The sequence below is a fragment of the Hemicordylus capensis genome, chromosome 2 (genome assembly GCF_027244095.1).
Source record: "Hemicordylus capensis ecotype Gifberg chromosome 2, rHemCap1.1.pri, whole genome shotgun sequence".
Classification (NCBI taxonomy): Eukaryota; Metazoa; Chordata; class Lepidosauria; order Squamata; family Cordylidae; genus Hemicordylus; species Hemicordylus capensis.
The window spans coordinates 202,276,496-202,292,594 of NC_069658.1; the positions used below are offsets into that span (position 1 = coordinate 202,276,496).

Genomic DNA, 16,099 nt, shown 5'->3' on the forward strand with positions numbered 1-16,099 from the left:
GGTGGCTCTGCAAGAGAAACCTAGAGACCGGCAAGCCCTTCCTGGACCCCCCTCGGATTCTCATCATTACGGACGCGAGCCTTCGGGGATGGGGAGCTCACTGCCTTACTCAGTCAGGTCAGGGCAAGTGGACCCCCGAGGAGTCGGGCCACAGCATGAATTGGATGGAGCTGCGTGCAGTTCGTTTGGCCCTTCGAGCCTTCTTACCTGAGGGGCAAGGATGTCCTGGTCCAGACCGACAACGTGACGGCGAAAGCACACGTCAACCGGCAAGGCGGCACCAGGTCTCGCTCCCTCCATCAGGAGGCAGTTCTGCTTCTTCAGTGGGCTGAATCCCACCTGTCCTCCCTATCAGCAGTCCGCCTGAAGGGCGAGCTGAACGTACAAGCGGACTGGCTGAGCCGGCAAGACATCCACCCAGCCGAGTGGGCTCTGAGCCACAGAGCCTTCCTATTCCTGTCCAGAAAACTGGGAGCCCCTCAAGTCAACTTGTTTGCCACTCCCAGGAACACCCACCTTCCACGGTTCTTCAGTCGGTTCCAGTGCCCACAGGCGGAGCAGACAGACGCCATGACGGCTCCCTGGCCAAGGACTCTCCTCTACACCTTCCCCCCAGTTCCACTTCTGGCCAGACTTCTCAGGCGCATTCGGCTCCTGGGGGCCAGAGTGATTCTAGTGGCCCCCCATTGGCTCCGCAGGCCGTGGTTCCCAGAGATCCTGAACCTCGCAACCGGGCCTCCCGTTCTTCTCCCCGTCTCCGCAGACCTGCTCTCGCAGGGCCCATTACTCCATCCGGATCCCGCCTGGTTCCAGCTTGCCGCCTGGCACTTGAACGGGAACTGCTAGGGGGCTTCAGTTACTCCCAGAGCGTTCTAGACACCCTGATGGCCTCCAGACGCTCTTCCATTCACTGCATATACCAGTACACTTGGAGAGTCTTCCTCAGATGGTGCAGAAACAGGCACCTGACTCCGAGGGCATATTCCCTACCTGAACTGCTACAATTCCTACAGGACAGCCTCGACAAGGGCCTTGAGGCCAATGCCATCAAGCAACACGCTTCGGCCTTGGCTCCTCTCCTGCTACCATTCAAGGGCAAGTCTCTCTTGTCCCATGCCCACCTAAAGCGTTTCCTTCGTGGAGCATCGCTAACATCTCCTCCTGTAGTACATAGTTTCCCTACGTGGGACCTCCACAAGGTCTTGCGGGTCCTTCACAAGCCTCCATTTGAACCGATTAAGTCCATTTCCTTACGCATCCTTTCCCTGAAGTTGGCATTCCTGGTGGTCGTCACCTCGGCCAGAAGGATTTCAGAATTAGCTTCACTGTCCTCCAATCCCAGGTTCTGTATATTCTCGGCTGATTCAGTAACCTTAATCCCGGACCCTTCCATTCTACCTAAGGTCGCCTCCATTTTTCACAGGTCTCAAAACCTGGTCCTCCCCTCCTTCTGCCCCAAGCCTATTCACCCCAGGGAAAAGGAGTGGCATAAGTTAGACGTTCGCCGCTGCTTGAAGACCTACCTTAAAAGAACTGCCTCCTTCAGGACGACGGACTCCTAATTTGTTTCCTTCCTACCGGCCTCCATGGGCCGAAAGGTCTCCTCAGCCGTCATCGGTCGTTGGATCAGAGCCTGCATCTCCTTGGCATATGAGACCCAACATTTGCCTCTTCCCACGCGAATCACAGCACACTCAACCAGAGCAGCCTCCACTTCAGCAGCGTTCTCCACCAGTGCCCCGTGGGAGGAGATCTGCAGAGCGGCCATGTGGGCATCTCCGTCCACCTTCACCAGACACTACAAGATGGACACCATACACTCTGCTCAGGCTGCCTTTGGCAGAAGGGTTCTGCAACACGTCCTCCCCCCTCAGTAGCCTGGGACCCCCACCCTGGGTCATCTGGCTTTGGTATGTCCCCAGGGAGTTGTCCTCACACAGCAGCCGAGAATGGAGCATTGGTACTCACCGTGAAGGCTTCTTCTGGCTGCTGTTGTAGAGGACAACTCGACCCACCCTATGCGGTCCCAGACTCCTGGCGGGATGCTTCTCTATCTTCCCGCTGTTTTTTACCTGTTTTTTACCTGTTTCCGTTTACTTGCCTTTTCTACTCATATATGTTTGTCATTGAGGTTTCCTTCCGTTCGAAGCTTGGCTGACTACAAGAACTGGGTGGGGTTACCATCCGGCTCCTTTTATAGCTTACTAATTTGCATACGTCCTGCCCTGGAGCGAGCATGGGATGATAACCCAGGGAGTTGACCTCTACAACAGCAGCTGAGAAGAAGCCTTCACGGTGAGTACCAATGCTCCATTTACTTTTGATATGCCCCCTTCTCTAACGTGATATGCCCCTTATCTTCTCTTGATGATCTAGGGCTGGCTGCTCCATCCGAGCCTTTGCCTGGCATCCCCACACCACCAAGTTTGCAGTGGCCCTGCTGGATGACTCCATCCGTGTGTACAACACTAATAGGTATGGGGCGTTGATTCCTTATTAGGACCGGAGCTGACTAGCTTCTGTTAGGACCATGGGAACGCTGGGCCCATCTACATGTTCACAGATACCCTTTGACACACAGGTGTTCTGAAAGCATCAGTTTTCCAGGAGCATCCAGCAGCTGGATGCACTAGCACAGGGGTTTGTTATAGTAAGCCTCCCCAATCCAGAAAAATAAATGAGAGAGCCTCAAAAGAGAAAAGAAAAAAAGATTAATTTTTCTTGTCGTTTCCCCCCTCACCATGGCCCACCAATGTGTTCTCAATGTGCGAAGCAAGAGTGCACATTTGACATCTCATAATGGCTGAGCATAACTTATCTGTGTTAAGTGGATCTCAGTAGGCAGTCTTGCGTAAGAACATAAGCTGGGCTTTGTTGGCAGGGTTAAACCAAGATCTGCCTAGCGTAGCATTCTTTGCAAGGATCTTAGCAACCAGCAGATGCTAGGTGGTTCAAGAGAAATAGGGCAGTGCTCCACAGGGGCCAATCTTGTGTCTGCCTAGTAGAAAACCCTGCACAGATAACTTGATTGTCCTTGGGGAAAATGAGTCCACCCAAGCACAAGGGGTCAAGCAGCTTCCTTTGTTTCACTAACAGAAATGAAGGGAAGGGGTCAAGTCCATACCCGTGAGCTAGTATGGTACAGTGGGCTGGAGCTGAGGCTTGGATGCGGGAAATCCAGGTCCAGAATATCTGATTATAAAGCTGGCACAAATACTTTTGTCATGTTGCAAAATCTTTCTTGATACAGCTTACCCATTACTGTCCCCTTACTGGGGAAATTTCTGACTGTTTTCTTCGGTGGTGACTCCTGCCCTGCTTTTCTTCTCCAGTGCCACAGTCCCCATTTTGAAGCATCGCTTGCAGAGGAACGTAGCCTCGATGGCATGGAAGCCGCTGTGTGCATCCATCCTTGCCGTGGCATGCCATAGCTGTGTGTTGGTTTGGCACCTGGATCCCACTTCGCTTTCCACCAGGTAACCAGCCCGTTGTTTTAGCATTGCCTGGGATTTGTTCAAAGGGAGCCAACTCATGAGGCAAGCAAACAGTTTTATTAATTCTAATGAGCAACTGGTAGTGGGTTAGAGATGAGTTCACCCTGCCCTTCCCAACTTGGATGGTGGTTGGCTGAAAGCAGTATAATGCACTAGGGCTGTTCTCATGACCCTCAGTAGGGCAGGAGATGCATTTTACCCAAGTCTGGAAGCTGTACCTGCTCCCGTGTTGTGATCCTGTGAGTAAAACAGGTTCCTGCAGAAATCCGTAACTTGAATTCATTATTGGCCTTCAGGAGAGCCCACAAAACCTATCCGTTTAACTTGGCCTTCTAGGGTTTTTAATTTCTTGGAAATGTTTTAAATTTGCCTGGATGTTTTTAATTTGCCTGGAAACCTGGTTTTCCAGGGTTTTTAAACTGTTTCGAATGTTTTTATTGTTAATTGTTTAATGGTGTTTTATAGTCTCTGTTTTTAATTGGTTTGGTTTTGTTTTAATGTAAACCACTCTGAGCCATTTTTTGGAAGGGCGTTATAGAAATTGAATGAATGAATGAAGTGGGTCCTCCATGAAGGGTCTTGACAGAGTCTCCTCTGGCAGTTCCTTCACCCCAGGGTCCATCCTGCCACCTTTCACCTGCAGGTCCTTCAGTGGATGGATCTTCACAGTGACTGGCATTGGTTCCCCTCACTTCCCACAGATGTTTGTCCCGCTCCCCAGAGGCTGAGCACTATGGTTTGCTGGGGGAGACACCTGGTGTCTTCTCTCTCAGCCTCTTCTCGCAAGGCCAACTGTCTTATCTGTTCTTCCCACTGCCTTAAAAGCTGAAGAGGACCCTTTGGGGTGTCTCTTACTACAACACAATGGATCTTGGGCTACTACCCTAATCCCATGGTTCTTCACTATCTTGTCTCTGCAGGCCTTCATCTGGCTGCGCCCAGGTGCTCAGCCACCCTGGTCATAGCCCTGTCACCAGTCTGGCATGGGCACCCAGGGGAGGGTTGCTCCTGTCGGCCTCACCGGTTGATACTGCTATGCTTGTGAGTATGATGGGCTATTGTGCGCTGTGGGTGGGTGAAGGGATAGCTCCAAAGCAGGCACAGGCAGAGACATGGCTATACAGTAGGCTTGTTCACATGGCCAGAATTAGGGTAGGACGACAGGGTACCGCTGGTGGGTAGGATGAACCTCTCCTGCCCAGCTGCTGCTCACACAATTCATTGTGGCTGGGGATGTTGTGAGTTGTAGTTCAGCAACTTCTGGAGGCCCACAGGTTGGGAACCACTGCCCTATGTTGTTGGATTGGGTTGGTTAGAAGGAAGAGGCAGTGCTCCCTATTCCGAGCCTCCAGAGAGCACCTGGGGGACAAGCACACCACCACCACCACCACCACCACCAAGCTTCCTCACACTTGGATATTTGGCTTCATGTTTTGTTAACTTGTTTCTCTTCGTGGGAATATTAGGTGTGGCCAACACAAGGCTTCCAGTGGACAATGATTCCCAGATATATTCATACATTTTCATACATGGTTTTGTTTTCTAGGAGCTTCAAGCAGGCAGCAGTATTGCATGAGTCTGAAAGTGATGGATGTGTGGTTCCTCTCTGGCTCTTGACTGCATGTCAGAGAGGATGCTGGAAAGATGCATTGATTTCCTTCCCAAACTAATTCCCCTCTCTGGCCTTCTTGACCGTAGGTGTGGGATGTATCCACAGAGAACTGTATCCAGTTGCAGTGGTTTGGAGGAGGTGGGGTCACGTACCTGGCTTGGTCACCTGATGGCAGCAAAGTACTAGCAGCCACACCTTCAGCAGTCTTCAGGTGGGCAGAGAGGGCCAAGTGCCTGCAGTCCCAGAGTCAACCCTTGAAACTTTCTTGTAGCAGAAACCTATCGTGGCAAACTTAACATGGAGGAACCATGAACTGCCATGGCTCCCTCTTCAGGATTTCCTTACCTCTAATTCTACCCCAAACAACCTTGCTTCTGATCATGTTGTGCCTCTCTTTGCAGGGTATGGGAGGTTCAGATGTGGACTTGCGAGAAGTGGCCAACCCTCAAAGGGCCCTGTCGGGTATGTTGGGGAATAACACGGAGAAAGGTTTTTGCAATGGAGGGAAGCCTGCTGAGTGACAAAGGCAAAAGCAAGTGGAAACCCAGGCCGTTTTGTAGTATTTCCACTGTTGTCTTATATAGTTCTCCCTGATCTTAGCACAGAGGGTGGGTTATGTTCTTATTTGTCCTTGGAAGGATCTGTGGAAGTAGTCACTATTTGCACTGACGGGAGAGGAAATGAGGCTGAGATAGGGTCCTCTGGCCTATCCAGTAAATCTGTGGCTTTGCTGGGATTTGAATAGAGATGTGGGTCCGTCTACTACTACGAATATTTATATACCGATTTTCTGCACGAGTTCTCAAGGTGGTTCACAAAGAAAACATAAATAATATGCAATTAAGATGTGGTTCCCTGTCCCAAAATAGCCCACAAAGAAGAAGAAGAAGGTAGACTCCAGCAACAACCATTGGAGAGATGCTGTGGTGGGGTTAGATAGGGTCAGTTGCTCTACCCCTGCTAGAGAAAAGAGAATCACCCCTTTAAAAGGTGCCTCTTGGCTCAGATCGCAAGGGCTCATCTACAGCTCTGTCACTTGACCATATGGTCTCTCTTCCAAGCCCTGCTTCCAGCAGCCTGATTCTCCCTAGCTTCTCTGTCTTGGAATCCTTGTGTGTCTGTTTCTGAACCCTCCCTCCCGGCTCACACCTGAATCTGAGATCTGGCAGGATCCCATTTGCAGAAATGAGTTTTTCTTGCTTTGGAAGTCATAGTATGTATTCAGCACAGGATTAGAGAGACCGTTGCTTTGACCAAATTAGAAGTGCACTTATAGTATTGTTTTCTTCCACACACCCCAGACTGGATGCTGGAGTCCAGATGGCAGTCGTTTGCTCTTCACAGTCCAGGGAGAATCAGTGATATATTCTTTGTCTTTCTTGGAATATAGTGGTGAGTATACAAGGCATGAATATGTTAACAGGGCTCTGTTAGTATTAGCATCCAGGAGGGGAGCAAAACCCACCTCTCCTCTGATTCACTGTGCTCCATTGCTTAAAGCAAAAGAGTGCATGCAACAAGGTAAGGAGGGGGCTGAGTTCTACTCCCCTTATTGCTTTGTTTCCCTTGAAATGATCCTTCCATCATCCTGTGTTGCAGGTGAACAGCAAGGGCAGGTGGGTGGATCAAAAACAGCTTCCATCGTGGCAGATCTGTCAGAGACCACCTTCGAGACATTGTATGGGGAGGAGAGGTGAGAGAAAGGGGCAACGCACAAGGCGGTGTACTTGCTGCATTTCCATATAGGTGTGGTGCAAATGTACCATTAGGCTTTAGGCACTCAACCCGGCAACTTTTTAAAAGCATTCTAGCCCTTTAGGCCGCAGTGATAACCTTTAAAACAGGGACAGTGGTTGGTGGGGTCTCAGAAGGGAAGTGGTGAGTGTGGGAATCTTTCTGGGCAGGATTTTCAGCCTTCAGAAGGGCTTCTTTCTCCTTGCTTATCTCTGTTACGAGCAAGAGGAGGGTTCCTGATGAGAAGCTCTTATGAGAGAACACTTTTTAAACATTGGATTGTTCATTGGAAGTTCTTGATGGGAATATGTATCCCTCTAAAATGCCCACATAGTTGCTTATTTTGTATGATTCTGATTCTTCCATTCACACGGAGGGGCAAAGAATTGCACGTGGCATTGAAGCTCGGCCAGTGGAAATTCTGCCCAGCTTCTTTCTTGCCGTGTGAGACTTTGCCAGACATTAGGGCCATTCACATGACCTTGTAACCTGCAGCGGGGAAGGCAGGAGAGCACCTAGCTCCACCCCCCCACCCCCGCCAATCCTTGTGGTGTCTTTGGCGCGCTGCTCGCACACCCACACGAGCTGCACTGTGGAGAGGGGCATGGCTATCTGGAGGCAGGGGAAAGAAAGCCTGGCTCCAGAAATTCCACAGGGCACTGCGTTGGGGGATTTCCCCACTGCCGGGCACTCTAGCCACCCAGCTCTGTGGCTGCCTGGGCTGCAAGCATCCTGAACAGCCATAGGACCTGGGACTGAGGCAGAAGGGGTGCGCTGACGCCTTTCAACCTCAGTAGAAGCCCAGGTCAAATGCTCAGGCTATCTGACAGGCCTGCGCCAGGATTGGGCCTGATCCCAGCACTCCATAATAGTCACCCTTCCCAAGTAGGGCTGTCCAAGGCTGGATAGGGCTGCTCACATGAACAGCCCCATTGTCTGTGCATCTTTAGGGCTAGAAATGAGGTTTAACACAAACAAGCAAGCAAACAAATTAACAGCTGAGGGTTCATAGGATGTTGAATTCGATAACTATTGCAGAACAGGAATCCTAAAACTAAATACGGGTTTATTATATATTTTTAAAATGTTTATTATTATCTTTTGAAATGTATAGTCCTTCCTAAACCATGTTTTTATGTTACGATATCCCTGCCATGCAGCCAGTTGGAGATAACAGTCTGCCTCCTGCTGCAACTGCTTATCCTTCTCGCCCCCTCATATGGCCAAAGTATAAACACTGGCCTTTCTCACTGACCTTAAGTATTTTTTCTGTGGGTTTACCCGGACTCTGACGGTGTGTATCTCCTGTGATCCAGAATTGGAGGAGAAGTGCAGTCCATGGTTTGGGACCCAAGTGGCGAGAGGCTTGCGGTTGTTATTAGAGGTAAAGTCCTGCATCTCTAAAACTTGGGCAAGGCTGGGGGAGAAGGGTGGTGCTGTGTGCGTTCCACACAACCTGCAAATGCCAGGTTTTGAGCTCAGTTTGGAATGCAGCATTCTGAGAACCCCCGTCTTTATTTTTTTAATTTTTTTTTAGTAGAAAAGGGTAGGCTTTCAGTTTGCATGGTTGCAGTAAGAGGTTTGAACATGTATGAGCAGCTTCTGGTGGGATCATGGAAGCCAGAGAGAGGATGCACAGCAATTCCAGGGATCAGAAGGGTTGAGGCTCTGTGCTCTGCCCCCTGTACAGCAGGATAATTATAAAACAAGCAAATATGTCTAATTTACTTAACTTTAATATATCCAGCTGCAGAATTGACCTGTTTAAACTTTTTTTTTGGTGCAGAGCAGAGAGATTTAGGCACAGCCATGTGGATGGGCACTATGGGTCACACGAGGCATCAGGATGAGGACATTCCCTTCTCAACACCCATCCCCCAATTATAGGCCCAATCTCTATTTCTTGTATACACCCCAAAATACATGTGTGCATTGAGAAATGCAGGCACATGTGTTTGGTACCTGTTTTGTTAAAAGGCACACAAGCATCAGCCAGGAAAGGACTGAGTCATTGCTCGTGTATTTCAAAAGGGGGCAAACGCAAAAATGCACCCTTCTCACCCGGCAAGGCAAGACAGGCATGCATATTGTACTCAAGTGTGTGTAACCTGCTCCACAAAGGAAAATGAGACTCAGCCCTTTGTTTTGCTCTCTCCTACTGAAGAGGTGGCAAGTGCATCATGCATAAACGTTAAGAGTATGAAAAGGCTTGCGTTTCTGGTGTTTAAAATAACTCTTCTGTAATCTGCATTTTAAAGCATTCTCTGATCCTCTCTAAATCTGGGGCTTCAGAGCAAGAGGTCCAAGCAGCATTTCCAAAATGGGATTCCAGATCAAACAGACCTTCTTTGAGCTCCGGACCTTTACGAGAGTGCAGGGGCGCTAGCTAGTGTGTGAGGAATAGTGGCTGTGTGGCATGGCAAGTGTGGGATACTGAAACAGAGAGCAAACCCATGACACTCTAAGTCATTACATCCAGTGAGACTTCCTATGGTAACTCCTTTCCATCTGTCCCCCCACCCCACCCCTACTCATTGTAGTTATTTTGCATTTAGTCAAAGTTGGAAGGAATTAAAAGGCCATCAAGTTCATCCCTATTAACATATGGCAGGACTGTCCACCCGGCTGGATGCCTACCCCGCCTCTGGCTCAGGTCAGGTCATGCTATAATCAAGGAGCAAACACTCCTGCATGCTATCCTAACCGTTCCCGAGAGCTCATGATATAAACATGAAACCTCAAAATGTAAGTCAACTCCGTAACCCTAGAAAATGAGAGTTGGAATATTGAATCATTGGGGACACCAGTTAATCTACTAAATCTTTAATCTCGGGTTGGAATTGCTTCTCTTTTCCTTCCCCCAACCCATAATTCCTGGTGTGTATGTGTGCAGGTGACAAATACTCTGGTGGTGTTAACAAGCCTCCCACTTTGCAAGTGTACCAGTTCTTTCCTCTTTGCTCCATACTTGATGGAAAAGTTTCCCCTCCACAGCTGACTTGCTCTTTGATGTCACCGAGGTTACCTCCCTGCAGAGTGGTCCTCTGCTTACCTCCCTGGGGTAAGCAGGACCACTCTGCTTACCTCCCTGCAGAGTGGTCCTGCACACATCACCAGGGAGGGCCCAGTAATGTCTTAGAAGGCACATTGTCTAAGTGCTGGGAAATGTCATCAGCGCTTTCCCCACAGAGCTCTCTGGGGAAAGGCCAGTCATGTGCTAGCGCAGGGATTCTTAACCTTGGGTCTCCAGATGTTCTTGGTCTTTAGCTCCCATAATCCCCAACCCCTCATGGCCTTTGGCTATGGATTATGGAAGTTGAAGTCCCAACAACAGCTGGGGGCCCAAGGCTGAGAATCCCTGTGCTACTAGTGCAAAGGGGCCCTACTTAATAGGCCACTTGTCCTTCTAGATTAGGCATAGATAACCTGGGCTATCCAGCTGTGGTTGAACTGTAGCTCCCGTCAACCCCAACCACCATTTATTGTGGCTGGGGATGATATAGTTCAACAACAGCAGGTTGCCTCACCCTGTTCTAGATGTTAGCTGTGACGAATGTTCCGTTTGTTTTTTCTTCTGAAATCCAAGCCATCCTATAGGTTCTGTCTGTCTTCTGCCCACCGCCTGCCTTCATGTGCATCACTCATTATTTTTAGTTCTTCTTTTTACAGGAAATTATGATGTTTCCAACTGCAGGACCACCATTGCTGTGTTTCGTACCCGCAACAGTCCTGTGTTTGAACTCTTGCCGTGGTTTGTATTGACATGTTTTGGTTGACTGGTTTCCTTTCAGCCAGAAATAGGTTCCTGGCCTCCATACATCCCACATCTTTCTAGTCCTGTGCTCTAGGCCAGAGATTCTCACCGTTGGGTCCCCAGATGTTGTTGGACTTCAGCTCCCATAATCCACAACCAAAGGCCACTGGGGCTGGGGATTATGGGAGTTGAAGTCCAATAACATCTAGGGGCCCAACGTTGAGAATCCTTGCTCTAGGAAACATGTCACAGTAGACAAAGAGGCGGGTCTTACGATTGGTGAGACCCCACCTCCAGAGGGTTTGTGGGAAGAGCGGACTAAGCCCACTCTCCCCGCAGACAATCATTAAGCCCTCCCTGCGTGGCCGGATTGGCCGCCCACACAACTGCCGGCTCCATCACAGAGCTGGTGGGGGCTTGGGAGTTTGGGGGCTGCACGGCCCCCAGGAGTTAGAGCATGCTCTGCACAAGTGTGCAGAGCATGCTGGAGAGACCCCCGAGCTGGGAGGCTGCTTTTGAGCCTCCCAGTTGGGGGTCTCCTTGTGAGTTGCCGCGGCACACAGCCACACCATGGCAACACACGATCTGGAAACCCCGGTTAGCAGAGCACTCACTCTGCTAACCTGGGCTAAGAAGCGGGCTTTGCAAGCGGGTTACCCACTTGTAAGCCACCGTGGTTTACATGACCAGCAAAAATCGGGCTAGGCTCTCCCAGCCCGATTTTTTGCTGGTCATGAGAATAGCCTCAATGTGTTGTATTTCGGTGGGGGAACCTTGTGGTACCATTCCCTTCAAATACAAAATAACCAGTCACTTACTCAAACCTTACTTGGATCACCCAAGACCGACATAGACACAGATATTAATTCTGTATGGAAGCATTTGCCATTCTGTGTGAAGAATGCAGCAGAATTGTTCTCCTGTGTATATCTCATGATTTCCTCTAGTTGGCTGCAGGCATGCAGCAAATGTGTGTGATGAAACACAGTATATATGTGGGAGGTGGATACAACAATGATATCTGAGCATATGGCTGATATCCGGTATACTGGCCCTTGCTCTACAAAAACCTAAGGTTAAAAGAGAAGGATTTCCAAGCACTTTCTGCTCTGAAAGCTCTGTAGACCTTTAAGAAAGAAAAATATCCTTGTTCTAGTAGTCCAAGGAAAAGCAAAACAGGACAGGAAAAGCAAAACAGGACAGTGAAGCCCTGTCCCCTGATAATCTGATTCAGCCCCTGCCTTCCTCCACAGCTTCTGAAGTTCCCCCTGGCAAGGCTCAAAACACTTTTAAGCTTATCTGTCGCCATAAGAGAACATCAAAGTCAGTTGCAGAGCATCTGCTTTGCATGCAGAAGGTTCTAGAATTCAATGCCTGGCATTTTCAGTTAAAGGATCGTAGGCAGCAGAGTCAGGAAAGGGAGATCTGCTGCTAGCCAGAGGGGAAAATTCAGGGCTAGATGGGTCAAAGATCCTGTAAGTCAATTTCATATATAATAAATAAATAATTATTGTGGGAGGCTCACAACACAGCATAAAACATCGTCATAACACATTAAATCACAACACAGACACAATATACCAAATACTGTTTTTCTGCACCTGAACAAGATTACACACAGAATACACACAACCCTGGCTGTGAACATGTTTGTTTTCTTTTAGGGCTGCAACAATTAGTCAATTTGATTAAAAAGTTGTCCCCGATTAATTGGGCAGTGGAGCTTTAAAATTAAAAGGAAATATGTGTAACTAAATACAGGTAGTTAAGAAAAACTATAGGTGGTTAACACAATCTTCAATTATACATTCTTCCTTACAGAAGGGAGTGCCTGCTACACCACCTAAAATTAAGGAGTGATTTTTTTGTTGTTGTTCTGAAATACTGTTTTACATAATTAGCTAGAACATATGATTAGTTGATTAAAGAACTCTCAGCTGGGCAACAACCCTAACTTATTTGAAAGGCATAGAGCCCACCTTTCCATTTGCTTGAGATAGTTTGCAACATTGCAGTCATTTCAAACAACATCTGAAATATTTACTGTAAAACAATATCAAGCTCAAGATCAATACCTGTTAGCACAGAAATAGCAGCAGTAGATTAATCCTGAATCCGTTCCCAACCCTTTAGTCTGATGTGTTTTGCAACCTTTTCTGAAAACTGGGAGGAGAGTTCTGATAAGAGAGATGCTTTAATAGTCGTATACTGAAAAGGGAATGTCCTTGCCTTCCATTATAAAACAGAACTGGAGCCTTATGCAAAAAGGAGAGTCCTTACAATTTTGCAGCAGTGGGAGAAGGCCAATACTGAGGCTGTTCACATGATGGGGCGAAATCAGGCTAGTGGAGGCTAGCCCGATTTCACCGCATCCTGTCAACCACCGGGCTCGGCTGCGAGCCTGGTGGTTCCTAGGTGGGTAACTCACATAAGTATCCCTCCCCTAAAACCAGGTTTTAGGGGAGGAAAACCAGGGAGTAGCCCACTCTCCCCGCTTATCCTTCTAGACCGGGTCTCACTGATCGTGAGACCCGACTCGCTGTATAATTACACCCCAGGTAGTATCATTTTTTTACTTTTATACTGTAACTGTATACAGTACATCTATCACACAGGTGATAGATGTAGCCTGAGCAATATTCTTAATTTAAAGTACTTCTCTTAAAGTTCTGTATATGATTGTTATATTTACTTACTTTCCTAACATGCACCATCCCAAAGGTAAATGTAAGCTTGATGTTTTAAAGCATCAGTTTAACAGAATATTTAAAGAACATTTGTAAAAAGCTCACACACAACTCTTTGCCCTCATGCCAATCACTAAATGCTGGAGCAAATAATTAACAAGTTTTGCAATGTTTGGGGGCTGGGGATGCTTAGACTGGAAAATGGTGATAATCTGATTATCAGCAGATGATCAGGGAGAACAGTGTTCCATAAGAGCTGAAGGTTAGGTCTGGTGGTCTGCATTGCAAGTGTGGTTATCCGTCATCCCAGAGGCAGTGCCTCCCTTATTAAGAAGGTTTCAAGGGGTAAATGATTGGCAGGTATAGCCTCTGCACTGCTCAGCTAGTCATTAAAAGCTTGCTCATCTGACTAATAAGCCCATTCCTCCCTGTATTGCTTATGTTCTCTTTTGCTCTCTTGAATTCATTGTCTGCCAGCTTTCTGATGCATTTAAGGTCTTCTGGGAGGTACTGAGGGTATTACATCATCAACATATATTTACTTACTTTCCTAACAGGCTTGACAGGGTAACATAAACAAAAGGCTCTTAAGATGCTCCCTGAAAGCTTAGAATCATTAGAAGAGTGGGATCTAAACTTTGTTAAATCTAAGTTTAGATGGGGCAGATGGGAGCGGAGATGACAACAATATATTTATTTATTTATTTATTTGAAACATTTAATATACCGCCCACTCCGAAAACTCTGCCTGGTGTACAAGAACATGCAAAGCAAGACAACATTAAAATTACATTCTAAATTAAAAACTAAAGTAACTAACAAAAAAGAAAAAACCAAATAGGTAAACTATGGGGCAAAAGCCTGGCGAAAAAGAAAAGTCTTCAATAGAGATTTAAAAATCAGTAAGAAAGGGGCTAAACGAATCTGAAGGGGAAAGGGGTTCCAGAGAAGTGGGGAAGTAGAGGGGAAGGCAATAGAACAGGGATTCTCAACGTTTGGGTCCCCAGATGTAATTGGACTTCAACTCCCATAATTCCCAAGCAAAGGCCACTGGGGCTGGGGATTATGGGAGTTGAAGTCCAATAACACCTGGGGACCCACACGTTGAGAAACCCTGCAACAGAGGGAAAGGCCAGGGTAAAGAGGGATGAGCGTGACCATATCCAGCTGTGCTTATTTAAGTGTGGTTTTTGCCAAAACTTCATGAGCTTTGAAAGAAGCAGGTGAGGGAGCACCACACAGGTGATCTGAAAGGGAATTCCAGACAAAAGGGGGCAGAGTTGTCTCAAGCCATCTCCTGGTATTCCTGATAAAATGGGGTACCAGCCCATTGGAACTACTAGCACCATCACCCTTGTGGGGTGCCATTTGTAATCATGGTATATGTCTTCTCCACCTTCCTTCAGTGGCTTCGTACAAGGTGAAGATGCTGCACAACCACAGCTGATTGCTTTCCACCCTTGCTTTAAGAAGGGAGCCCTTCTGACCGTGGTGAGTTTGAGATTTTGAGGAATATCTGGTAGCCTGCTAACAGAAGCTTGCTGCTGTCCAAGACAGAAGTGGACCCGGCAGTGGCTGTCTTACCGACGCAGTGGCTGGCGGGAATTCACTTGGCATGGGCTAGTAGAACTTGAGATAACGGCAAGATGTCAGTGCAGGCTGCTTGTCACTATGGTGCCTTATCTGGGTTGAGGTAATAATATTCTCTTGTTGTTCACATTCTGGGAGGGCTTCAGCCTCTGGTAGCCCATCTGGAGGGCTACTAGGACAGCATGAGCTATGGAGCCCCAAGCGATGGACACCAAGGGGTGTCCTGGATCAAAGCGTCAAGGGATAGATTTTATTCACACTCGGGAACTGACTAGTCACCATCAAATTTTGGGATCCAGTTGAGTTGGGAAGCTGTGGTGCTTTTTCTCTGAATTGAAATGGAAGGCACAGCACTCTAACAACTGAAACTGTTATATTTAGAGTGTGCCTTACCTCACTTAGAAGAGGTCACCCTGTGTATTTCTGCATAAGTCACTGGTCTGGGCATGCAGAAAGTGTGTGGCTATTGACATTTCAGAATGACATTTCCAAGTCAGTGGCATGGGATTCCTTGCAACTATCAGAAGCAGATTAAATTGTGCAAAACAGTGCAACATCCACATTTCATAACTTTTTACAGCTGGCAGAATTCAAATTTTCTTGGGACAACATTCTTAGTGTAGGGTGTACACCATAGCCCTGCCTTACAGCAGGAGTTTGGACAAAATGGCGTATGATGTGCCATCCTGCTGTCTGATCTCATCTTGTGAGTGCCCACTAGTATGAGAGAATCTGTTGAAGAGTCTGGCCTTGACCAAAGTAGGGTATGCAAAGTGTGACTTTGTTCATCCTGTACTTTCTCTCTCTTTCTCAGTGCTGGTCAACTGGAAGGGTCAGCCACATCCCTTTCTTCTTTGTGAGCGCCCAGTTTCCCTCTTTCAGTTGTGGCCAAAGTCCCCTCATACCTTTGAACAGCAGGAGCAGTGCCCGGGAGCAGCCATTGTTTTCAGAACTGTGAGCATCAAAGTGCTTAGTATGCACTGAAGTGTCCAGTCGGCGGAGTTCTAGAACAACCTCTCATCACTGAAGACCTTTGAGCTGCTGTGAAGGATGTTTCTGTCCATCTGACTCTTGGGAGTGCATCTTTCGTCACATACAGAGGGGTGTGAATTACCTGGCATGCTATCTACCGGTAGTCTTTGGATTCTGAAGAATGGCTGTTTGCCTATTTGCGATGGACAATTTTGTAATTCTGTGAGAGGCAGAGAATAAAAATACAAAGAGTGAA

The 16,099-nt window shown here is 47.8% G+C and overlaps 1 protein-coding gene across 1 annotated transcript in view; it reads left to right on the top strand.

Annotated features, from left to right (window-relative positions):
- The window catches only part of AAAS (aladin WD repeat nucleoporin), a 29,465-nt gene extending 13,366 nt beyond the window's left edge, over positions 1-16,099 (top strand). The window contains exons 7-17 of the mRNA XM_053290699.1: positions 2,377-2,475; positions 3,333-3,476; positions 4,415-4,535; positions 5,193-5,317; positions 5,508-5,568; positions 6,408-6,498; positions 6,706-6,799; positions 8,157-8,224; positions 10,510-10,591; positions 14,688-14,772; positions 15,686-16,099. Of these exons, the coding sequence (XP_053146674.1) occupies positions 2,377-2,475; positions 3,333-3,476; positions 4,415-4,535; positions 5,193-5,317; positions 5,508-5,568; positions 6,408-6,498; positions 6,706-6,799; positions 8,157-8,224; positions 10,510-10,591; positions 14,688-14,772; positions 15,686-15,829 (1,114 nt within the window). The 3' untranslated portion in view covers positions 15,830-16,099. The remainder of the gene's footprint in view (positions 1-2,376; positions 2,476-3,332; positions 3,477-4,414; positions 4,536-5,192; positions 5,318-5,507; positions 5,569-6,407; positions 6,499-6,705; positions 6,800-8,156; positions 8,225-10,509; positions 10,592-14,687; positions 14,773-15,685) is intronic.